Below are 24708 nucleotides of genomic sequence, written 5' to 3'. Positions count from 1 at the left end.
GGCCGGTGGGGGGTGTGGGTGGGTTTGGATGGTTGTGGATGATGGTGTGGTGGTTTGTTGCAGAGAGAGGAGAAAGAAGAAAGGATGAGGCCATTTTTGGGGAGGATATGGATCTTTAACCAGAGTTGGATCTGGGTAGTTTTTACTATATATATTTGGCTTATTATCACAAAACGTCCCTAAGGTTTGCGAAACTATCAGATTGCATCCTTAATGTTTTTTTTTGTCATTCGTGGTCCTCAAAGTTAGCATGCATGATCACAAATGGTCCCTGCCGTTAGGTTCCGTCAAAAACTCCGTTAGTTTGCTGACGTGGCATATATGTATATCACAAAACATCCTTGAGGTTCACACACCTATCACAAATGGTCCTTACGAAAATTTTAAATTTTTTAAATTTAAAATTCATAAAATTTTTGTTTTCTTTTTAAAATTTTATGAATTATAATTATTTTAAAATATATATTAAATTTTAAATACATGTGACACTATATTATTGTAGATGTGGGCTTCATATATATGCCACATCAACAAACTAATGAAGTTTTTAAAAAATAATTTAAAATTCATAAAATTTAAAAATGAAAAAAAAAAACTAAAGGTTTAGGATTCATAAATGGTCCTCAAGATTAAAATCCTTCTATAAATTGTTTTTTCATTTATAAATAATTTTAAAAAGAAAACCAAAACTTTATGAATTTTAAATTTTAAAAAAAATAAATTCGTAAGGACCATTTGTGATAAGTGTGTAAACCTCAGGGATGTTTTGTGATATATATGTATGCCACGTCAGCAAACTAACAGAGTTTTTGACAGAACTAACGTCAGGGACCATTTGTGATTGCACATACTAACCTTGAGGACCATAAGTGACACAAAAAAACATTAAGGATGCAATCTGATAGTTTCGTAAACCTTAGGGACGTTTTGTGATAATAAGCCTATATATTTTTTAAAGAATAGAGAAGCAATATCTTTAATTATTAATTTTCTTAATTTTTTAATTAAATAATTAATTACATTTGGTAAAAAGACTAAAATAGTCATGCCACATAATCAAAACTAACAAAGTTATTAATGGAGATAATGGTGGGGGTAAAGTGGAATACGAAATCACGGTCAAAGATATTAAGTGGGTCAGCTTTACTTTAGGAGAGTAAAATGAAGTTTGATCGAAGTTTCAGAGGGCAATATAGTAAATAAGCCTAAAATAAATACATGTTAAAATGGATGTTATCGGAGGGTGCAAAACGACAATACCAATTTTCGTTTTTCTAGTTGAGTTGAGAGTTGGCCCCTCCCTCCCTCCCAAAATCCAAATGTTGAGGTCTCATTCACTACAAAATAAATTCTGAACTCATATATAGCAAAGATGAGAATGGTGATGAGAATCCCGAGCCACAGGGCCAGCAGGGGTGTGAGCTTTGTAAACCTGGTACAGCAGCTTGTGTACCTTCAAGCAGTTTTATTGTCGTCAATTGGTGCCTCTGCATCCATCACCGTCCTAGCGTCATCGTCATCGTCATCATCAGTAGCAGCAGCAGCAGCAGTGAGGATGAACCAGAGTGAGCCTCCCCCTCCCCCTCCGATGGCGAAGAAGGTGGAGCATAAGATGGAGATGTTCGGAGACGTGAGAGTGGACAACTACTATTGGCTTCGAGACAACTCTCGCTCCAACCCCGACGTCCTCTCTTACCTTCAACAAGAGAACGCTTACACCCAATTCCTCATGTCCGGTAGGTATCCACCTATCTGTTCTTTCCATCTTATCCCTTCGTTTCCCGTCTCATTTGTCTTTGTTACATGTATTCAACTATTAATTGTCTGTATTTCGACTTTGATTTGATCTTCATTCAACAGCCTTTAATCTATTACTTACAAAACTTAACCAACACACACATGTTCTTATAAATAAAATGCAATTTTTTTGTTTTTTTGTTTTTGTTTGCTTGTTTCTAACTTTAGTAGCAAAGCAATGTAATTTTATTTTTAATTTATTTATTTACATTAGGAACTAAGAAATTTGAAGATGAACTGTACGCTGAGATGAGGGGGAGGATCAAGGAGGATGATATATCTGCACCTGAACGAAAAGGTCCCTACTATTACTATCAAAGGACTTTGAAGGGTAAGGAATATGTTCAGCATTGTCGCTGCTTAATACCCAACTTTGAGGCTGAGGCCCCACTCTCTGTATACGATACAATGCCCACCGGACCTGATGCTCCTCCCGAGCATGTAATCTTGGATGAGAATATCAAGGCTCAAAACCATGACTATTATAGCATTGCTGCTTTTAAGGTAACCACAACAATGGTGTATATGATTATAACAGATATTGCAGTGGTTTCTTGTTTGATTATACAAAGTTCTCCACTTTGTTGTAATTGCTTCTTCAGGTTAGTCCAAATAATAAATTGGCGGCATATGCAGAAGACACCAAAGGAAATGAAATTTATACAATTCATGTCATTGATGCTGAGACAGGTGCTCCTGTGGGACTGCCTCTAGTTAATGCAACATCCAATCTTGCATGGGCTGGTGATGAGGCTTTAGTTTATATTACAAGGGATGAAACTCTCCGGCCTGACAAGGTTTGATTCTACTGCTTCGAGCCCTCTGCTTCTCATGTCACGGCATGTTTCACACACCCACTTCGCCTGCATGTTCAATTCTTTGTGCCATTAATTTTTGAGTTGTCATTATTCAAGGACTGGAGAGCATTATAAGATATTTAGCTATCGTATTGGTGTTGAAGATCTTCATGTTTAGGTAAATATTAGAATTTAGCAACTTACCAGTTGTTCTGTTACCGCGCTTCCCCCCATTTGTTTACATCATATGTATGAGGCTCTCCTGTGTTTATTTTCGTTGACTATTAGTTATTGTGCTCAATGCCTCGTTAGGATGCATCCACCTATATTTCTGTACAAGTCCCTTCTGTTTTCTTGCTGGTTTGTCTTGTTGCAGTGAGCCAGGAGGTCATTTTTTACCCCTGTCTGGCTCACTCACACAGAAGAGAACTTTTACATGCATTCTGTTCGATCGTTTACTTTTATGAGTGAAGTACTGCTTAATCCTTTTTGTTTAGCTTATAGGGTGTTTTCTTTTTAATAGGCATGGTTACATAAGTTGGGAACAGAACAGTCAAGTGACTCGTGCCTCTATCATGAAAAGGATGATATGTTTTCTCTTGACCTTCAAACTTCTGAGAGCAAAAAATTCTTATTTGTTGGATCTGGAAGTAAAATTACAAGATTCAGCTTTTACCTTGATATTGCAAAGCTTGAAGATGGGCTTGTGGTTCTGACACCTCGTGTAAATGGCATTAATACATTTGTTAGTCATCGAGGAAATCATTTTTTTATAATGAGGAGAAGCGACAAATGTTTTAATTCTGAAGTAATTGCTTGTCCACTGGAAAATACATCTGAAACTACTGTTCTTCTTCCACACAGGGAAAGGTAATCATCAAATTTGGTAGTCACATCCTCATTCATGACCTTAAAATGTTCATGAATTGACTTGTCATTTTTAAAAATTTTAAGAACTATGAAAATTATGTCTTATGTCCTAGTTGTGGCATTATCAGCTTAAGTGTAAATTGAATGTGATATGCATGATTGAAAACATTTGATATCCAAATGTGATTTGCAATACGTTTTTTAGAAATGAAACTGAACTTTTTTCTGGAGCCTTTCTCTAGCTATTTTCCTTTGATGTGCTCTTTTAACTGTAAATAAGAGAGTTATAACAATGGACGGAGTTAGATGTGTTGTTCAGTCCTCCATGCCATATTGTCCAATTGCTGCTTATGCATTTGCATATTCATTCTAGAATTTTTCTCAGGGCGTGAAATATCTTTGGCAATTTTTTGACCTTCACACTATTTTTAGCAGGCACATTTTCTTTCTTATTTTAAGCATACTAATTAGAATTTTCTTCAGTGTAAAAATTCAGGATATGCAACTTTTTAGTGATCACCTTGTTGTAAATGAGCGTGAGGAGGGTCTACCAAAAGTCACTATCTATCACCTTCCAGATGTTGGACAACCGCTTAAAAGCCTTGATGGTGGTCAAGCTGTTAATTTTTCGGATCCCTCATACTCTGTGGATCTATTAGGATCAGAATTTTCTTCCAGAATTTTAAGATTTTCTTATAGCTCGATGAAAACACCTCCGTCTGTATATGATTATGATATGAAGACAGGCATTTCTGTTTTGAAGAAGATCGAAACAGTAAGTCGTTTTTATTGGCATTTCAAAGCTTGCTATTGTGTCTTATTTAACTCTCCTTATAGGAATGTTATTGGTTCAACTTGCAACAGTAATGAATTTATACTTTATTTTATTTTGGATATTAAGATTTCGTTTATTACCTTTAATATATATACCTGGCCTCAGGGTTCCTTTGTGAGTGTATGTGTGTAAATGTGTTTTTGCGTGTGCATGAGTGTATGTGTGTGTGTGTTGTGTGAAAATGTTACCTTCTTTAATGGTCATATCTGTTTACTAATGCGAAGTTTATTGTAGGTCTAGGGAGAATGCTGGTTTTGCATGACATGATCATAATATTCACTCATATTATCTCGTTCTTATATTTTTGTTCTCTTTCATTTTCGAATACTCCATATACTATACCAACCAAGAACTTGTAGTTTGTATAAGGAAGCTAAAAGAAAGAACATAAGTTGGTTCAGTACGGTCATTGTTCAAAATTGTATAAACTTAACACAACATAGTTTTTTTTCCTGAAAAAAGAAGGGTATGCAATTGGGTTTCTTATTAGTATGATGATGTGAGATTTTGTGGGGGAAATAGCAATGAAATTCCAACCGCAGGAAGTTTATTTACTGTGTAGAAGGACTATTTTGGTTTTCAAAGTTAAATATTTAAAGTGGAACTTTTACACATTTTCATTTCCATTTCATATACAGTAGTCACTTCTGTATTGATTACGTTATTGGAAAATGCTTTACACTTGACTTTTTCCCCAATTTTGTCTGCTTTGTTTTTTGTCCCCGCAATTGTCTTGCATGGAATGAGATCCATGATATCACAGAACCTCGTACATGAGAGAGTTGGCAAAAAAGTTGGGTTGTGTGGCATCTTCCTGAGTTATTTGATGCCTGGTCAAGTGTTGCCTTTTTCTTACTGTCAAATTAGACAAAAATTTCAATATTGTAATTCAGAAGCATTGTTGTCAATTTTGTTTCTCAGGTTTTGGGAGGTTTTGAAGCATCAAATTATGTTACTGAAAGGAAATGGGCTAGTGCTCCAGATGGTACTCAGATTCCAATATCAATTGTTTACAGGAAGGATCTCATAAAACTTGATGGATCGGATCCATTGCTACTCTATGGCTATGGCTCCTATGAGGTAACAAAAGAATTCATAGATTAAACTAGGCACGAGTGATATATTTATATTTTTTTTGTTTTTACTGCAATCATTATATTCCAAATGTGATTACATTGAGAAGCATGTCTTATAGAAAATTTGCGAGATGTTTCAAAATACCCCTTGAGAACTTCTAATTGGTCAATTTATCAAAGTACAGCCCTGAAATCTGAAGCCCTTAAAGATATGTAACCAGAGCCATCTTTGTGATTGCAGTCATTCCCTGCGTTATAGTACTAGAGATTGGCAGAAAGATAAGTTTCTGAATTTTATATGTAACTGCTCTAATCTTCCTTTTCGACAACATTAAAGCCATACACCTCGAAAGAATCAGGAGTCGAGAGATGAGTCCTGATTCCCATGGCTTTTTGTCTGCCTTTTTTAATATATGAACACCAGATGTCTTCTTAAGAAGCTTACAAGTTTTTTTGTTATAGCCTTATAGCATCCGTTTCGATTAGTAATTAGCATGTAAAATTTTGTCTCTGGCCTATGATGCCTAATTCTGATCACAGTTCAGTAATTCTTGTGCAAATACTTTGAAGTTTGTCAGTGGTCCTTTTGGCGTCTTTCTTCTACAGGTTTGTGAAAATCTTTAGAATCCTAATTTCTTGGTGAGAAAAAGCGTTAAAGTCCTACTTAAAGCCAACATCTTGGGAGAAGGTGCTTTTTAAGGTTTTTGTTTCTGTGTTTCTGATGGATTTCTTGTCTACCCTGTTTTATAACTTATTTTTTCTGTAAGATTATTGTTTCCTACAAAAACAAAATGAAGATCCTAAATAAAGCCACATATTATGCTTTTCAGAACCTTGAACTTCTTAATGTCGGGTTACTCTTCTGGCTTTGCTCTAATCACTCTGGTGTAACAACTTGCTGACTTTTGTCAAGATAGACTTTAGTCTAGCTCATGTAAAATGCTGCAGGAGGCAATATGAAGCCATTGGGAATATTTTTTTCTTCACTTGTATTCATTTCTCTCTCAATGACTCAGAGCCTTATCTTGTCAACAGGTCTGCATAGATCCCAGTTTTAAAGCTTCAAGGCTGTCTTTGCTGGATCATGGTCTTATTTATGCTATAGCTCACATTCGTGGGGGTGGTGAAATGGGGAGGCAGTGGTATGAGAATGGAAAGTTACTGAAGAAGAAAAATACTTTTACCGATTTTATTGCTTGTGCTGAGTATTTGATAGAAAAGAAGTACTGTTCAAAAGCAAGATTATGCATGGATGGAAGCAGTGCAGGTGGATTGCTTATTGGTGCTGTTCTTAATATGAGGCCTGATTTATTCAAGGCTGCTTTTGCTGGAGTGCCCTTTGTTGATGTTCTGACGACAATGCTTGATCCAACCATCCCTCTCACAACTTCAGAGTGGGAGGTATTTTTCTTTTCCTCATGAGATTCTTACGTTGAAGCATTAACAAGATGAAAGAAATGAAGAAGAAATTCCCTAGTAAAATTGTTTGTTATGAATGCAGAAATACTCTTGCTATGTGTATGATTGGTGAATTTTCTTGGATGCCGTAGCTTGCATGTGATGAACATCTAGTTTTATGGACCATCATTTGGGCATTGTTAACTTAATCTCCTTAGGGATTTAATGATTAACTGGGGTGGATAATAATATAATGATCACATCATTTTAAACATCACATAAATGCAACACCAGTTAATTGATACCGTCATCAAATGCAACCTGTATCCTTGTATGGGTCAACCCGAACTTGACATCACGATTTTTCCTTGTTCTTTTTTTTTTTTCTGCGCTACAGAATTTTTGGAGTTCTTCGCTTGAACTTTGTTGAAATATTCTTTGGTTTTCCAGATCTACCTAATTATATCCATTTGCCCCATCTTTATGATCTTAGGTGACTCTTGGTGACTGCAGTCAGCTTGCCGCTATTTCTTTTCAAAATGTATGTTTAGGTACTATTCACTGATATAATTTTGTTTCTGCAGGAATGGGGTGATCCACGTAAAGAGGAGTTCTACTTTTACATGAAGTCGTATTCCCCTGTTGATAATGTGAGGACAATATAACCTGTTCTGTACTGCTTTAATCAGTATCGTTATAACAAGTAAGCTAGAATAACCCTAATTTGGTATCATCAAAGTGATCATTTACAGACAACAGACAAATAGGAAAAATTAAAGATTTTTCTCTAATCTTCTGTCCCAGATAAAATTGCCAAGCACTAAGTCATGAATTGTAATACATTCCTAAAATATTTTTTACCTTAATGATCTAAGTTTGGCATTATTTTATGCAGGTTAAGGCTCAAAATTATCCAAACATTCTTGTTACTGCTGGTCTAAATGGTAGGCACAATATCATAACACTTTTGTTTCTGCAATTTCAATTTCTTCATTATCTTGAAATAGTTGGCATTGCCATGAAAGATTGCAGGGTGCTCCCACGATATAGTTCGTTATTATCTTGAAATAAGAAATTGTCAGATAATTGCATTATGTATATAATTAAAATCTATTGGAAGTCTTGCGGTCTGGAAAAAAGGAACCCTGTTTAAAAAGATCAAGTCATATTGTACCATGTTGAAAAAGTAGGGTGAGAATGTAATACTTTGATCTTAACTTTAACCCTAGAAGGTTTTAAATAGAGTCTAAGCCTAATCACAGAAAGAAAGTAAATCAAATCAAATCACTTACAGGAGGAAGTTACTTTACACTGCTAAACAAATACTCACGTAGAATCCTAGTTAGAAATACTTTTATTCTCCAACAGCAACTGAGCACTGTTCAACACATTTGAATGTTTAAGTCAAATTATTATGTTTAGAACTTTAGAGGACTTCATGGGTAGGGCTTATTGGATGTTGGTGGCTGATCCCGTGGATGAGACTCAGCTGTGTAATGGAAAGAGGGAAATTATAATTTCATATTTGATAATGCTTTTTTTCTCCTGGCATTCCATTTGAGACACTGGTTTATTGCAACAGATCCACGGGTGATGTACTCAGAACCTGCTAAATTTGTTGCAAAACTAAGGGATATGAAGACTGATAAAAACATCATTTTGTTTAAATGTGAATTTGGTGCTGGCCATTCTTCAAAGTCGGGGAGGTAAAATTCTTTTGGCTATTATTTCTGAAACAGAGTGGATTATTCATTTTAAATAAAATTTTATTATCCGTTCATTTTAGACGTAAATGCAGGTCACAATTTTACAAAGGTGAGAAGAACAATTGCTTATAATTAAAAACAGCTAGAACTCTATGGCCTTCAAGATCGTTGAAGTCTGAAGTATTTCCATGCATTCTCTGTAAGGAACTAATTTGTGTTTCTTCCTCATTCTTGTTTGTTTGGTGTAGATTTGAGAAGCTTCAAGAAGATGCCTTCATATATACCTTCATTATGAAGGCTCTGGATATGGTTCCTGCCCGAGGATGTGGGCTGAATTAATTAGACTGCTCCTAGGAGGATGTGGTCCAAATAATATAGGATTCACGTCACAAAAACACTTTTCTTTTTTCTTTTTTGGGTCCGGTATGGTGATGTTGGAATCTAATCGGGTCAAAAAAAATTTAAACTCGGGTTGAGTGGAATTTCAGGTGCTCCGCTCCATCTCCAACCTGTTTACAGCCCTACATTGGAGACTCTTTGCATTTTTCTGTTGAATGTGACCCTTTTTTATGGGCAAAAGTTGAATGTGACATTATTAGACGGAAATAACGACCAACTGTAGGGAAGTGATTCTGCGTGTGCCAATCCAACTACACAAGCAAAGCAACCATTTTCAAAAACTAGCAGGGTTGGATCAGTTCAGTTAATCATACATACTTATAGGAGGGGAGAGAGCCATAAGAAATTAAACGTTCAACTGAACAGAAGAAGGTGAAATGGGCTTTATATTCGAAGTGCAAACATTTCATTTCCAGTTCAACCCACCCTCGGTATATGTATCGGTTGCATGGAATAATCTTCTCTTTCTGACCCAAAAAAATATAAAAAATAATCCTCTTACCTACCAGTCCCCATCCTCAACAAACCCGAGTTGTGAGGGTGAGTTATCCTTGCACCTCTCTAAAGTTTAAATTTATATATAATTGGCTTTTTTATATTTTTTATTTATTTTGAGTGAGGATTGAATGATGGTTGAAGGTGTTTGGAATATCAGTCCTTGTTATTCCGGTCAATGACGTAATGACAGATAAAATAATTTTTGTACATGTCGTCATATTATTGGCAGAGGACTGCAAAACAATGATATCCTGATTACAAGTAAATTTTTATGGTTTATTTCACCAACGCCATTTGTGAAGTAACACGGATAACTAAACAATGTTATCCCCTTTCCCCAAACTACATAGTCATCTACAAAAGCTAAGGCGTAAATCCCGACAAGCAAAGTAACAAACAAAACAGAACAGAACACCCCTAAAACAAAACAAAACCTTCTCTTATCTCTTCCCAACAACAGAGCTTTCACAAGAACCGAATCTTTTTACGTCTCTCTCTCTTGCTGTATTGTAGCTTTTCCCTTGGCTTGATTGCTAATTAGAAAGAATTTAGATTATCCAATCAAATTTATAGAATTGAGGAGCAGCAGCAATAATGCCATCTTCATCGCTTCGATCTTCTTCGGAGTCGGAGAGCAGCAGCCAGGAGTACCTGCAAAGGCTCTTAGACTCGGCCCGCCCCTTCCTCCGTGGCGAGCTGGAGGCGATCGACGAGAATTTGCCTTCACTTGTGGGTGTGCTGCGCTCAGTTGGAGCAGGTGAGTGCTGGCACAAGCATGGCACCTTTCTTGAACACCTGGTTGACATATACCGCATTCTCAAGATATGGAAAGCCCAAGATTCTGTCTGCCTTTGCGGCCTCTTTCACTCTGCTTATTCCAATTCCTATGTCAACCTCGCCATTTTTGATCCCTCAACAGGCCGTGAAGTGGTCCGCGGCCATGTTGGGGATGCTGCAGAACGCTTGATTCACTTGTTCTGTGTCGTCCCAAGACAGTCTCTAATTCACGATGACCTTTTGTTCCACTACACTGACTCGGAGCTCGTTGAACATCTCAAACAATCTGAGGTATCGCTTGCTGCCCTTGCCACTAATTCTAATTCTAATAATCAGGATCAGATTCAGGAGGATCACTCAGCAGCGCCTTGGAGTTGGAGGAAGAAACTGCAAACTCTTGCTCCTGCTAATGGGATTACAGTGAAGCACATAAAGACCGGGGAAGATGTCTTGGTCTCAAGGAGGGTAGTTGCAGTGTTTCTTATGATGACAATAGCAGATTTCAGTGACCAACTTTTTGGTTTCCAGGACGAGCTGTTTGATAACATAGATGGCCGCCTTGAGTTTAAGGGCAACAACTTTGCAGCTCTGTGGCCGGGCGATGGCAAGCCGGGGCTTTGGATGAATTCCATATCAAGAATGGCTGCAATATACACTCTGATGGTGAGAGAGGAAGCGATTTTTGTTCAAGAGAGGAAAATTACTAGTGCTACTGCAACTGGAGACAAGTTGGACAAATCTAGAGATGAAGATATTGAGCTGGTGGTGCCAGCAGTTTTCGACAAGTGCACAAGTGTTCTGGATGCCAAGGAGCAATTAGCTGCAAGGGACTTGTACTGGGAAGCTGTTTGTGGAATGTCGTCGTCGTCGTCGTCTAAGAGAGAGATTGTTGATGATGGTAGAGGAGCTGATGATGAGGAAGCGACGGTGGTTCTGTTGAGGTCGTGTGTTGAGAGAAACCCTTTTATTGGGGAGCCACATGTGGTGTTGGCTCAGGTTTATTTGACAAAAGCAAAGTTTGAGGAGGCAGAGAGAGAGGCAGAGAGAGGGCTGACTCTGATGTTGGAATGGGGGAGTGCTTGGGACAAGAGGATGTCTTGGGAAGGATGGATTGCTTGGGCAAGAGTGCTGCTCATGAAGGCAAGAGACAGATCATGGCCACAAACTTCCTGGGGCATCCTCAACTTGGGCCTTGTCAAGTAGACACTCACTCCACTCTTTACACACATCCACCCATCCGTCCGTCATCTTCATATATAAATAAACAAATAAATAAAAGCTCTCATGAGTCATGAATCAGTCCTTGTACGGTACCTTGAATCAACAAAGGGCATGCACCTCCACCAGCTCCTAAACCCTCTCACTATACATAAATATACTACAAATGCGTTCGATGAAAAAACCCCGGCATAATGTTAAATAAATGTCGAATCGAATAAAAACCCCGGCTTGATTTGCATTTAGAGAAACACTGCGAATAGATTTTACATGTTGAAATGGAATCTATTTGATAAATACATGTTAAAATGGACGGGGCAAAACGACAATACCAAAATCCAAATATTGAAGTCTAATTCACCACAAATAAATTCTCAACTCATCATCTTATCATGTAAACACAAGACAAGGCAAATCATTCATACAGATGCCATTTTTGAGAATATCAGAGTTTGTGAAATCTTAAATGGATTATAAAAATAAGCAATTAAATTTGTTTACTAAAAAAAATAATTAATTACTAGACTATTATTAATTCGGATTATTATATATAGCACAGATGAGAATGCAAAGCCACAGGGCCAGCAAGAGTGTGAGCTTTGTAAACCTGGTTCAGCAGCTTGTGTTCCTTCCAGCAGTTGTATTGTCGTCAGTTGGTGCCTCTGCATCCATCACCGTCCGAGCGTCATCGTCATCATCAGAAGCAGCAGCCGTGAGGATGAGCCAGAGTGAGCCTCCCCCTCCCCCTCCCATGGCGAAGAAGGTGGAGCATAAGATGGAGATGTTCGGAGACGTGAGAGTGGACAACTACTATTGGCTTCGAGACGACTCTCGCTCCAACCCCGACGTCCTCTCTTACCTTCAACAAGAGAACGCTTACACCCAATTCCTCATGTCCGGTAGGTATCCACCTATCTGTTCTTTCCATCTTATCCCTTCGTTTCCCGTCTCATTTGTCTTTGTTACTTGTATTCAACTATTAATTGTCTGTATTTCGACTTTGATTTGATCTTCATTCAACACCCTTTAATCTATTATTGTTTGCTTGTTTCTAACTTTAGTAGCAAAGCAATGTAATTTTCTTTTTAATTGATTTATTTACATTAGGAACTAAGAAATTTGAAGATGAACTGTACGCTGAGATAAGGGGGAGGATCAAGGAGGATGATATATCTGCACCTGAACGAAAAGGCCCCTACTATTACTATCGAAGGACGTTGAAGGGTAAGGAATATGTTCAGCGTTGTCGCCGCTTAATACCCAACTTCGAGGCTGAGGCCCCACCCTCTGTATATGATACAATGCCCACCGGACCTGATGCTCCTCCCGAGCATGTAATCTTGGATGAGAATATTAAGGCTCAACATCATGACTATTATAGCATTGCTGCTTTTAAGGTAACCGCAACAATGGTGTATATGATTATAACAGATATTGCAGTGGTTTCTTGTTTGATTATACAAAGTTCTCCACTTTGTTGTAATTGCTTCTTCAGGTTAGTCCAAATAATAAATTGGTGGCATATGCAGAAGACACCAAAGGAAATGAAATTTATACAATTCATGTCATTGATGCTGAGACAGGTGCTCCTGTGGGACTGCCTCTAGTTGATGCAACATCCTATCTTCAATGGGCTGGTGATGAGGCTTTAGTTTATATTACAATGGATGAAACTCTCCGGCCTGACAAGGTTTGATTCTACTGCTTCAAGCCCTCTGCTTCTCATGTCACGGCATGTTTCACACACCCACTTCGCCTGCATGTTCAATTCTTTGTGCCATTAATTTTTGAGTTGTCATTATTCAAGGACTAGAGAGCATTATAAGATATTTAGCTATCTTATTGGTGTTGAAGATCTTCATGTTCGGGTAAATTTTAGAATTTAGCAACTTACCAGTGGTTCTGTTACCGCGCTTCCCCCCATTTGTTTACATCCTCTGTATGAGGCTCTCCTGTGTTTATTTTTGTTGACTATTAGATATTGTGCTCAATGACCACAGTTCCATGCTTTTACTTGAGAATACAAATGATTACATAATTTTTCATGAGAACTGGTGACAATGCCTCGTTAGGATGCATCCTCCTATATTTCTGTATAAGTCCATTCTGTTTTCTTGCTGGTTTGTCTTGTTGCAGTGAGCCAGGAGGTCATGCCTTACCCCTGTCTGGCTCACTCACACAGAAGAGAACTTTTACATGCATTCTGTTCGATCGTTTACTTTTATGAGTGAAGTGCTGCTTAATCCTTTTTGTTTAGCTTATAGCGTGTTTTCTTTTTAATAGGCATGGTTACATAAGTTGGGAACAGAACAGTCAAGTGACTCGTGCCTCTATCATGAAAAGGATGATATGTTTTCTCTTGACCTTCAAGCTTCTGAGAGCAAAAAATTCTTATTTGTTGGATCTGAAAGTAAAATTACAAGATTCAACTTTTACCTTGATATTGCAAAGCTTGAAGATGGGCTTGTGGTTCTGACACCTCGTGTAAATGGCATTGATACATTTGTTAGTCATCGAGGAAATCATTTTTTTATAATGAGGAGAAGCGATAAATGTTTTAATTCTGAAGTAATTGCTTGTCCACTGGAAAATACATCTGAAACTACTGTTCTTCTTCCACACAGGGAAAGGTAATCATCAAATTTGGTAGTCGCATCCTCATTCATGACCTTAAAATGTTCATGAATTGACTTGTCATTTTTAAAAATTTTAAGAACTATGAAAATTATGTCTTATGTCCTAGTTGTGGCATTATCAGCTTAAGTGTAAATTGAATGTGATATGCATGATTGAAAACATTTGATATCCAAATGTGATTTGCAATACGTTTTTTAGAAATGAAACTGAACTTTTTTCTGGAGCCTTTCTCTAGCTATTTTCCTTTGATGTGCTCTTTTAACTGTAAATAAGAGAGTTATAACAATGGACGGAGTTAGATGTGTTGTTCAGTCCTCCATGCCATATTGTCCAATTGCTGCTTATGCATTTGCATATTCATTCTAGAATTTTTCTCAGGGCGTGAAATATCTTTGGCAATTTTTTGACCTTCACACTATTTTTAGCAGGCACATTTTCTTTCTTATTTTAAGCATACTAATTAGAATTTTCTTCAGTGTAAAAATTCAGGATATGCAACTTTTTAGTGATCACCTTGTTGTAAATGAGCGTGAAGAGGGTCTACCAAAAGTCACTATCTATCACCTTCCAGATGTTGGACAACCGCTTAAAAGCCTTGATGGTGGTCAAGCTGTTAATTTTTCGGATCCCTCATACTCTGTGGATCTATTAGGATCAGAATTTTCTTCCAGAATTTTAAGATTTTCTTATAGCTCGATGAAAACACCTCCGTCTGTATATGATTATGATATGAAGACAGGCATTTCTGTTTTGAAGAAGATCGAAACAGTAAGTCGTTTTTATTGGCATTTCAAAGCTTGCTATTGTGTCTTATTTAACTCTCCTTATAGGAATGTTATTGGTTCAACTTGCAACAGTAATGAATTTATACTTTATTTTATTTTGGATATTAAGATTTCGTTTATTACCTTTAATATATATACCTGGCCTCAGGGTTCCTTTGTGAGTGTATGTGTGTAAATGTGTTTTTGCGTGTGCATGAGTGTATGTGTGTGTGTGTTGTGTGAAAATGTTACCTTCTTTAATGGTCATATCTGTTTACTAATGCGAAGTTTATTGTAGGTCTAGGGAGAATGCTGGTTTTGCATGACATGATCATAATATTCACTCATATTATCTCGTTCTTATATTTTTGTTCTCTTTCATTTTCGAATACTCCATATACTATACCAACCAAGAACTTGTAGTTTGTATAAGGAAGCTAAAAGAAAGAACATAAGTTGGTTCAGTACGGTCATTGTTCAAAATTGTATAAACTTAACACAACATAGTTTTTTTTCCTGAAAAAAGAAGGGTATGCAATTGGGTTTCTTATTAGTATGATGATGTGAGATTTTGTGGGGGAAATAGCAATGAAATTCCAACCGCAGGAAGTTTATTTACTGTGTAGAAGGACTATTTTGGTTTTCAAAGTTAAATATTTAAAGTGGAACTTTTACACATTTTCATTTCCATTTCATATACAGTAGTCACTTCTGTATTGATTACGTTATTGGAAAATGCTTTACACTTGACTTTTTCCCCAATTTTGTCTGCTTTGTTTTTTGTCCCCGCAATTGTCTTGCATGGAATGAGATCCATGATATCACAGAACCTCGTACATGAGAGAGTTGGCAAAAAAGTTGGGTTGTGTGGCATCTTCCTGAGTTATTTGATGCCTGGTCAAGTGTTGCCTTTTTCTTACTGTCAAATTAGACAAAAATTTCAATATTGTAATTCAGAAGCATTGTTGTCAATTTTGTTTCTCAGGTTTTGGGAGGTTTTGAAGCATCAAATTATGTTACTGAAAGGAAATGGGCTAGTGCTCCAGATGGTACTCAGATTCCAATATCAATTGTTTACAGGAAGGATCTCATAAAACTTGATGGATCGGATCCATTGCTACTCTATGGCTATGGCTCCTATGAGGTAACAAAAGAATTCATAGATTAAACTAGGCACGAGTGATATATTTATATTTTTTTTGTTTTTACTGCAATCATTATATTCCAAATGTGATTACATTGAGAAGCATGTCTTATAGAAAATTTGCGAGATGTTTCAAAATACCCCTTGAGAACTTCTAATTGGTCAATTTATCAAAGTACAGCCCTGAAATCTGAAGCCCTTAAAGATATGTAACCAGAGCCATCTTTGTGATTGCAGTCATTCCCTGCGTTATAGTACTAGAGATTGGCAGAAAGATAAGTTTCTGAATTTTATATGTAACTGCTCTAATCTTCCTTTTCGACAACATTAAAGCCATACACCTCGAAAGAATCAGGAGTCGAGAGATGAGTCCTGATTCCCATGGCTTTTTGTCTGCCTTTTTTAATATATAAACATCAGATGTCTTCTTAAGAAGCTTACAAGTTTTCTTGTTATAGCCTTATAGCATCCGTTTGGATTAGTAATTAGCATGTAAAATTTTGTCTCTGGCCTATGATGCCTAATTCTGATCACAGTTCAGTAATTCTTGTGCATATACTTTGAAGTTTGTCAGTGGTCCTTTTGGCGTCTTTCTTCTACAGGTTTGTGAAAATCTTTAGAATCCTAATTTCTTGGTGAGAAAAAGCGTTAAAATCCTACTTAAAGCCAACATCTTGGGAGAAGGTGCTTTTTAAGGTTTTTGTTTCTGTGTTTCTGATGGATTTCTTGTCTACCCTGTTTTATAACTTATTTTTTCTGTAAGATTATTGTTTCCTACAAAAACAAAATATAGATCCTAAGTAAAGCCACATATTAAGCTTTTCAGAACCTTGAACTTCTTAATGTCAGGTTACTCTTCTGGCTTTGCTCTAATCACTCTGGTGTAACAACTTGCTGACTTTTGTCAAGATAGACTTTAGTCTAGCTCATGTAAAATGCTGCAGGAGGCAATATGAAGCCATTGGGAATATTTTTTTCTTCACTTGTATTCATTTCTCTCTCAATGACTCAGAGCCTTATCTTGTCAACAGGTCTGCATAGATCCCAGTTTTAAAGCTTCAAGGCTGTCTTTGCTGGATCATGGTTTTATTTATGCTATAGCTCACATTCGTGGGGGTGGTGAAATGGGGAGGCAGTGGTATGAGAATGGAAAGTTACTGAAGAAGAAAAATACTTTTACCGATTTTATTGCTTGTGCTGAGTATTTGATAGAAAAGAAGTACTGTTCAAAAGCAAGATTATGCATGGATGGAAGCAGTGCAGGTGGATTGCTTATTGGTGCTGTTCTTAATATGAGGCCTGATTTATTCAAGGCTGCTTTTGCTGGAGTGCCCTTTGTTGATGTTCTGACGACAATGCTTGATCCAACCATCCCTCTCACAACTTCAGAGTGGGAGGTATTTTTCTTTTCCTCATGAGATTCTTACGTTGAAGCATTAACAAGATGAAAGAAATGAAGAAGAAATTCCCTAGTAAAATTGTTTGTTATGAATGCAGAAATACTCTTGCTATGTCTATAATTGGTGAATTTTCTTGGATGCCGTAGCTTGCATGTGATGAACATCTAGTTTTATGGACCATCACTTGGGCATTGTTAACTTAATCTCCTTAGGGATTTAATGATTAACTGGGGTGGATAATAATATAATGATCACATCATTTTAAACATCACATAAATGCAACACTAGTTAATTGATACTGTCATCAAATGCAACTTGTATCCTTGTATGGGTCAACGCGAACTTGACATCACGATTTTTCCTTGTTCTTTTCTTATTTTTGCGCTACAAAATTTTTGGAGTTCTTCGCTTGAACTTTGTTGAAATATTCTTTGGTTTTCCAGATCTACCTAATTATATCCATTTGCCCCATCTTTATGATCTTAGGTGACTCTTGGTGACTGCAGTCAGCTTGCCGCTATTTCTTTTCAAAATGTATGTTTAGGTACTATTCACTGATATAATTTTGTTTCTGCAGGAATGGGGTGATCCACGTAAAGAGGAGTTCTACTTTTACATGAAGTCGTATTCCCCTGTTGATAATGTGAGGACAATATAACCTGTTCTGTACTGCTTTAATCAGTATCGTTATAACAAGTAAGCTAGAATAACCCTAATTTGGTATCATCAAAGTGATCATTTACAGACAACAGACAAATAGGAAAAATTAAAGATTTTTCTCTAATCTTCTGTCCCAGATAAAATTGCCAAGCACTAAGTCATGAATTGTAATACATTCCTAAAATATTTTTTACCTTAATGATCTAAGTTTGGCATTATTTTATGCAGGTTAAGGCTCAAAATTATCCAAACATTCTTGTTACTGCTGGTCTAAATGGTAGGCACAATATCATAACACTTTTGTTTCTGCAATTTCAATTTCTTCATTATCTTGAAATAGTTGGCATTGCCATGAAAGATTGCAGGGTGCTCCCACGATATAGTTCGTTATTATCTTGAAATAAGAAATTGTCAGATAATTGCATTATGTATATAATTAAAATCTATTGGAAGTCTTGCGGTCTGGAAAAAAGGAACCCTGTTTAAAAAGATCAAGTCATATTGTACCATGTTGAAAAAGTAGGGTGAGAATGTAATACTTTGATCTTAACTTTAACCCTAGAAGGTTTTAAATAGAGTCTAAGCCTAATCACAGAAAGAAAGTAAATCAAATCAAATGACTTACAGGAGGAAGTTACTTTACACTGCTAAACAAATACTCACGTAGAATCCTAGTTAGAAATACTTTTATTCTCCAACAGCAACTGAGCACTGTTAAACACATTTTAATGTTTAAGTCAAATCATTATGTTTAGAGGACTTCATGGGTAGGGCTTATTGGATGTTGGTGGCTGATCCCGTGGATGAGACTCAGCTGTGTAATGGAAAGAGGGAAATTATAATTTCATATTTGATAATGCTTTTTTTCTCCTGGCATTCCATTTGAGACACTGGTTTATTGCAACAGATCCACGGGTGATGTACTCAGAACCTGCTAAATTTGTGGCAAAACTAAGGGATATGAAGACTGATAAAAACATCATTATGTTTAAATGTGAATTTGGTGCTGGCCATTCTTCAAAGTCGGGGAGGTAAAATTCTTTTGGCTATAATTTCTGAAACAGAGTGGATTATTCATTTTAAATAAAATATTATTATCCGTTCATTTTAGATGTAAATGCAAGTCACAATTTCACAAAGGTGAGAGGAACAATTGCTTATAATTAAAAACAGCAAGAACTCTATGGCCTTCAAGATCGTTGAAGTCTGAAGTATTTCCATGCATTCTCTATAAGGAACTAATTTGTGTTTCTTCCCCATTCTTGTTTGTTTGGTGCAGATTTGAGAAGCTTCAAGAAGATGCCTTCATATATACCTTCATTATGAAGGCTCTGGATATGGTTCCTGCCCAAGGATCTGGGCTGAATTAATTAGACTGCTCCAGGTAGGAGGATGTGGTGCAAATAATATAGGATTCACGTCACAAAACAATACATTAAAAAACACTTTTCTTTTTTGTTCTATTTTTTTGGTCCGGTATGGTGATGTTAGAATCTAATCGGATCGGGTCAAAAAAAATTTTAAACTTGGGTTGAGTGGGATTTCAAGTGCTCCACTTCATCTCCGACCCGTTTATAGGCCTACATTGGAGACTCTTCTTTACATTTTTCTCTTGAATGTGACTTTTGTTTTATGGGTAAAAGTTGAATGTGACATTATTAGGCAGAAATAACGACTAACCATAGGGAAGCGATTCTGCGAGTGCCAATCCAACTACACAAGCAAAACAATCATTTTCAAAAACTAGCAAGGTTGGATCAGTTCAGTTAATCATATATACTTATGGAAGGAGAAAGCCATGAGAAATTAAACGTTTAACTGAACAGAAGAAGGTGAAATGGGCCTAATGTTCAAAGTTCAAACATTTCATTTCCAGTTCAACCCTCCCTCGGTGTATGTCTCGGTTGCATGGAATAATCTTTCTTTCTGACCGAAAAAAATGAAAAACATAATCCTCTTACCGACCAGTCCTTTTAATCCTGAACAATCCCTAGTTGTGAGGGTGAGTTATCCTTGCATCTCTCAGAAGTTTAAATTTATTTATAATGGGTTTATGTGTTGTTGTATTATTGGCCAGAGATAGCAAAACAGTGATATTCCCATCACAAGTAAGTTTTTTAAGTTTGTGTCACCAACACCATCTGTGAAGTAGCAGGAATAGCAAAGCAGTGAACCCTGTTACAAGTAAGTTTTTCTGGTTTGTGTCATCATCTATGAAGTAGGAATCCTTTTCCAACCTGCATAGAGTCATCTACAAAAGCTAAGGCGTAAATCCCGACAAGCAAAGTAACAAACAAAACAGAACAGAACAACCATAAAACAAAACAAAACCTTATCTTATCTCTTCCCAACAAGAACCGAATCTTTTTACGTCTCTCTCGCTTGCTGTATTGTAGCTTTTCCCTTGGCTTGATTGCTGATTAGAAAGAATTTAGATTATCCAATCAAATTTATAGAATTGAGGAGCAGCAGCAATAATGCCATCTTCATCGCTTCGATCTTCTTCGGAGTCGGAGAGCAGCAGCCAGGAGTACCTGCAAAGGCTCTTAGACTCGGCCCGCCCCTTCCTCCGTGGCGAGCTGGAGGCGATCGACGAGAATTTGCCTTCACTTGTGGGTGTGCTGCGCTCAGTTGGAGCAGGTGAGTGCTGGCACAAGCATGGCACCTTTCTTGAACACCTGGTTGACATATACCGCATTCTCAAGATATGGAAAGCCCAAGATTCTGTCTGCCTTTGCGGCCTCTTTCACTCTGCTTATTCCAATTCCTATGTCAACCTCGCCATTTTTGATCCCTCAACAGGCCGTGAAGTGGTCCGCGGCCATGTTGGGGATGCTGCAGAACGCTTGATTCACTTGTTCTGTGTCGTCCCAAGACAGTCTCTAATTCACGATGACCTTTTGTTCCACTACACTGACTCGGAGCTCGTTGAACATCTCAAACAATCTGAGGTATCGCTTGCTGCCCTTGCCACTAATTCTAATTCTAATAATCAGGATCAGATTCAGGAGGATCACTCAGCAGCGCCTTGGAGTTGGAGGAAGAAACTGCAAACTCTTGCTCCTGCTAATGGGATTACAGTGAAGCACATAAAGACCGGGGAAGATGTCTTGGTCTCAAGGAGGGTAGTTGCAGTGTTTCTTATGATGACAATAGCAGATTTCAGTGACCAACTTTTTGGTTTCCAGGACGAGCTGTTTGATAACATAGATGGCCGCCTTGAGTTTAAGGGCAACAACTTTGCAGCTCTGTGGCCGGGCGATGGCAAGCCGGGGCTTTGGATGAATTCCATATCAAGAATGGCTGCAATATACACTCTGATGGTGAGAGAGGAAGCGATTTTTGTTCAAGAGAGGAAAATTACTAGTGCTACTGCAACTGGAGACAAGTTGGACAAATCTAGAGATGAAGATATTGAGCTGGTGGTGCCAGCAGTTTTCGACAAGTGCACAAGTGTTCTGGATGCCAAGGAGCAATTAGCTGCAAGGGACTTGTACTGGGAAGCTGTTTGTGGAATGTCGTCGTCGTCGTCGTCTAAGAGAGAGATTGTTGATGATGGTAGAGGAGCTGATGATGAGGAAGCGACGGTGGTTCTGTTGAGGTCGTGTGTTGAGAGAAACCCTTTTATTGGGGAGCCACATGTGGTGTTGGCTCAGGTTTATTTGACAAAAGCAAAGTTTGAGGAGGCAGAGAGAGAGGCAGAGAGAGGGCTGACTCTGATGTTGGAATGGGGGAGTGCTTGGGACAAGAGGATGTCTTGGGAAGGATGGATTGCTTGGGCAAGAGTGCTGCTCATGAAGGCAAGAGACAGATCATGGCCACAAACTTCCTGGGGCATCCTCAACTTGGGCCTTGTCAAGTAGACACTCACTCCACTCTTTACACACATCCACCCATCCGTCCGTCATCTTCATATATAAATAAACAAATAAATAAAAGCTCTCATGAGTCATGAATCAGTCCTTGTACGGTACCTTGAATCAACAAAGGGCATGCACCTCCACCAGCTCCAGCTCCAGGTATGCTGTATATCAGTTGTGTATGTGTGGGTGTAGGAATGAATGTTTTCCAGGACAGGACATATGTGGATGTTTACAAATAATGTTTAGTGTCATATATATGAAGGAAAGAGTGATGTTTTTGTGTTGTTCATCAAGCAACAAAAGAGTGATGTTTTTCTTTCTCTTGCCAATACATAAGCATCAGTGTTTGCAACATAATTTAACCTCGCAAGAGAAAATTACCATGTACATATATGGCCAGCCAAGCGATAAATGGAGGAGGGGGAATTCAAACACAATACCTCAAGTGTAAGGGTAATTACTCTTAATCATTTCAGCTAAGAGGCCCCGCTAATAAAGTTTTCTTTTTTAACATGTCATGTTGAACCATATAAACTTTGAACATGAAACAAGAATCATGTGGTAGGACCCTCTAGGTTTTTTAGGTTTACAAGATTAGGTACTATGTCTGCCTAAAATATCATCTTCAACTTAAAAAGACTCCGAAATCTAGTTTTCCAGTTCCGCATAGATTCAACATCCTAGTCAACATTGTCGATCCGTATACATGCATTGGGGGCCAATTACCCTTTAAGCGCAATCAACGCAACCTAATCTGATTCAGGTTCGATCACTCATTTACGAGGAAACCCAAATCATTGAATTTATGTTCTTTGACAAATAAAACATATCATTTGATTTGAGACACAGATTTGGTCCATGGATGAATTTGGTGTCCATGATATTACTTAAACATATAATTTGATTTGTAATAATGCTTCAATCAAATTTCGTTTTCTCTCCAAAAAAAAAAAAACAAAAAACAAAAAACAAAAATCTCCGAAACACGTCTTTATTGATTGGAAATAAATATGAAACTTTTATTTTAGAATTCCTCATTTTCAATCACCATCAAACTATAAATGTTTGTTAGCGTTATTGCTTATTTTATTTTATTTTCTTCCTGTAGGACAGGACAATGGAAGAGCTATCACTGCACCTGCCCGTTCCAGCCATGCCCTCCAGTAGAGAAGACATAAAATTTGATTTCTATTTGGGAAAAGTTAGGAGAGAAACACAAGTTAAAAGGCCAAATAAGTCAAAACTCAAGGACGATAGTTTGACAAACATCCCCTTAATAAGTCAAAGCTTCTCCACTGCAGGCATGTGCATGTCATTTGGAAATTTGGAATAGCGGACAAGCGTTTAGGATAGTTTAGGGTAGTATATAGGCTAGCCTATGCGAATTAGAATAGTTGATTAGAGCAGTGTGTTTATTTTCTTGTGTCGGAATTTCAATCTCTTATTCCTGATTAATTAAAGTAGTTTAGAACATGACACAGCAAAAAAATAAAAATAAAAATAAAAACAGAATAAACTTAATTAATTAAAATTAGAGATGTATAGTGGGGATAACATTAGCATTCAATTTAAGACAGATTAAATCACTTTTGCTAGTTAGAATCTATTTAAGACAGATTAAAGCACTTTTACTGGTTATAATCACTAAAGCTATCTTCCAAATTAGGAAAAGTCAATAATCATGAGCAATCAATGGAACTTCTTGGGAGCAAATAGATATGGTGGTACTGACCAGGAGGAGGTGGTTGCAACATATCTTAGGTAGATCAAGGGAAGTGATTTTCACACTTCCCTTTTCTCTCCATCTAACCATTCTTTTATCATCACTTGTCTTTGTCAAACTATTAAAACTCAGATTATACCGTTATAAATGTTGCAATTGATTTGCTCAGGAGAAAATTGTCCAGCTAACAAACGGTGAAAATTACTTTCATGTATACCTTTTTTAAAAGGGGCATTTTTTGGGGTTAGTTTCAATTTAGTACCCTGAACTTTTACCTTTAAGACACGTTTGTCTATGCACTCTCAATTTTAACAATTACATACCCAAAACTTTTCAATTTTTTGCCATTTGGTTCCGACATTAACTTGGACATCAAAATTCCCGTTAATTGATTGTGTGGCAGGCATGAGTCTCACCTATCTGTTTATTTCGATGTCAGTTAAAGAGTATTTTTGAATAATTGGTGTCTTCTCATCCATGAAGAACACATTGCACACATTAATACCAAACCCTTTTTTTAACAAAATACCCTTCAACTGAATTGAAATAAGTAAATAGATGGGACGCATGTTTGTCACACAAGCAATTAACAGAAATTTTGACAATGAAGTTAACATCGGAACCAGATTGCACAAAATTAAAAAGCTTATGGTATGTAATCGTTAAAATTGAGAGTGTAAGGGCAAACGTGCCTTAAAAGTAAGAGTTTAGGGTACTAAATTAAAATTAACTCTTTTTTTTTTTGCCCCTCAATACAATATGAAGTAAATTTGAAGCAACCAACCAACCCGAAGTCACATGAAAGTATTTCCCTCACAACTCAGAAGTCAGGCGCTCTTTAACTCCAAGCCAAACCAGCAGAAATTATAGCCTTCTTCTTTGGCGCAAGAAATGATTGTTGGCACGCACCAGCAGCATGAAACCTGTGGAGGGCGACGAGCGCTACAAAATAAAGGGTTGATTGATTTCATTTCTTAAAGTTCAAAAAACAAAAAAAACTAAGCAGCAGATTTTGAATCTAGTGCGCTCCAACGTTCAAAGTGCAACTAGGATCCTCGTGATCATCAAACGGTCACAATTTTATTTTACATGTGAAAGTCTTTAAATTGATTTTCCCCCTCATCTTTCATGAAACATTCTATTTCC

General features: G+C 37.2%; 4 protein-coding genes across 4 annotated transcripts; all 4 read left to right on the top strand.

Moving 5' to 3' along the window:
* The first annotated feature begins 1289 nt into the window (after positions 1–1289).
* On the top strand, positions 1290–8922 carry LOC117635044 (protease 2-like). The gene is made up of 11 exons (XM_034369374.1): positions 1290–1736; positions 2012–2301; positions 2400–2594; positions 3118–3464; positions 3948–4239; positions 5221–5379; positions 6411–6776; positions 7358–7423; positions 7669–7717; positions 8356–8479; positions 8728–8922. The coding sequence occupies exons 1-11, from the start codon at positions 1373–1375 to the stop codon at positions 8816–8818; spliced, it is 2343 nt and encodes a 780-aa protein (XP_034225265.1). The 5' UTR covers positions 1290–1372; the 3' UTR covers positions 8819–8922.
* Positions 8923–9697: 775 nt separating this feature from the next.
* LOC117635073 lies at positions 9698–11496 on the top strand. The gene has a single exon (XM_034369408.1). The coding sequence runs from the start codon at positions 9971–9973 to the stop codon at positions 11354–11356; it is 1386 nt and encodes a 461-aa protein (XP_034225299.1). The 5' UTR covers positions 9698–9970; the 3' UTR covers positions 11357–11496.
* Positions 11497–11613: 117 nt separating this feature from the next.
* Positions 11614–19589, top strand: LOC117635054 (protease 2-like). Its single transcript, XM_034369385.1, has 11 exons — positions 11614–12270; positions 12479–12768; positions 12867–13061; positions 13655–14001; positions 14485–14776; positions 15758–15916; positions 16948–17313; positions 17894–17959; positions 18205–18253; positions 18884–19007; positions 19256–19589. Exons 1-11 carry the CDS (start codon positions 11931–11933, stop codon positions 19344–19346), a joined length of 2319 nt encoding a protein of 772 aa, XP_034225276.1. The 5' UTR covers positions 11614–11930; the 3' UTR covers positions 19347–19589.
* A 477-nt stretch (positions 19590–20066) lies between these two features.
* LOC117635063 lies at positions 20067–22128 on the top strand. Its single transcript, XM_034369397.1, has one exon. It carries the CDS (start codon positions 20454–20456, stop codon positions 21837–21839), a length of 1386 nt encoding a protein of 461 aa, XP_034225288.1. The 5' UTR covers positions 20067–20453; the 3' UTR covers positions 21840–22128.
* Positions 22129–24708: the final 2580 nt, after the last annotated feature.

This window comes from Prunus dulcis, chromosome 1, assembly GCF_902201215.1.
Source record: "Prunus dulcis chromosome 1, ALMONDv2, whole genome shotgun sequence".
Classification (NCBI taxonomy): domain Eukaryota; kingdom Viridiplantae; phylum Streptophyta; class Magnoliopsida; order Rosales; family Rosaceae; genus Prunus; species Prunus dulcis.
Note: the sequence above shows the minus strand (reverse complement) of the source record. Positions and strands in the feature narration are given on the sequence as shown.

Coding starts and splice junctions, on each gene's coding strand:
- LOC117635044 (XM_034369374.1), top strand. CDS start 1,373: ATGAGAATGGTGATGAGAATCCCGAGCCACAGGGCCAGCAGGGGTGTG. Junction 1,737..2,011: donor CACCCAATTCCTCATGTCCG/GTAGGTATCCAC, acceptor TATTTACATTAG/GAACTAAGAAATTTGAAGAT. Junction 2,302..2,399: donor ATAGCATTGCTGCTTTTAAG/GTAACCACAACA, acceptor TTGCTTCTTCAG/GTTAGTCCAAATAATAAATT.
- LOC117635054 (XM_034369385.1), top strand. CDS start 11,931: ATGAGAATGCAAAGCCACAGGGCCAGCAAGAGTGTGAGCTTTGTAAAC. Junction 13,062..13,654: donor AAACTCTCCGGCCTGACAAG/GTTTGATTCTAC, acceptor TCTTTTTAATAG/GCATGGTTACATAAGTTGGG. Junction 17,314..17,893: donor TCACAACTTCAGAGTGGGAG/GTATTTTTCTTT, acceptor TTGTTTCTGCAG/GAATGGGGTGATCCACGTAA.
- LOC117635063 (XM_034369397.1), top strand. CDS start 20,454: ATGCCATCTTCATCGCTTCGATCTTCTTCGGAGTCGGAGAGCAGCAGC.
- LOC117635073 (XM_034369408.1), top strand. CDS start 9,971: ATGCCATCTTCATCGCTTCGATCTTCTTCGGAGTCGGAGAGCAGCAGC.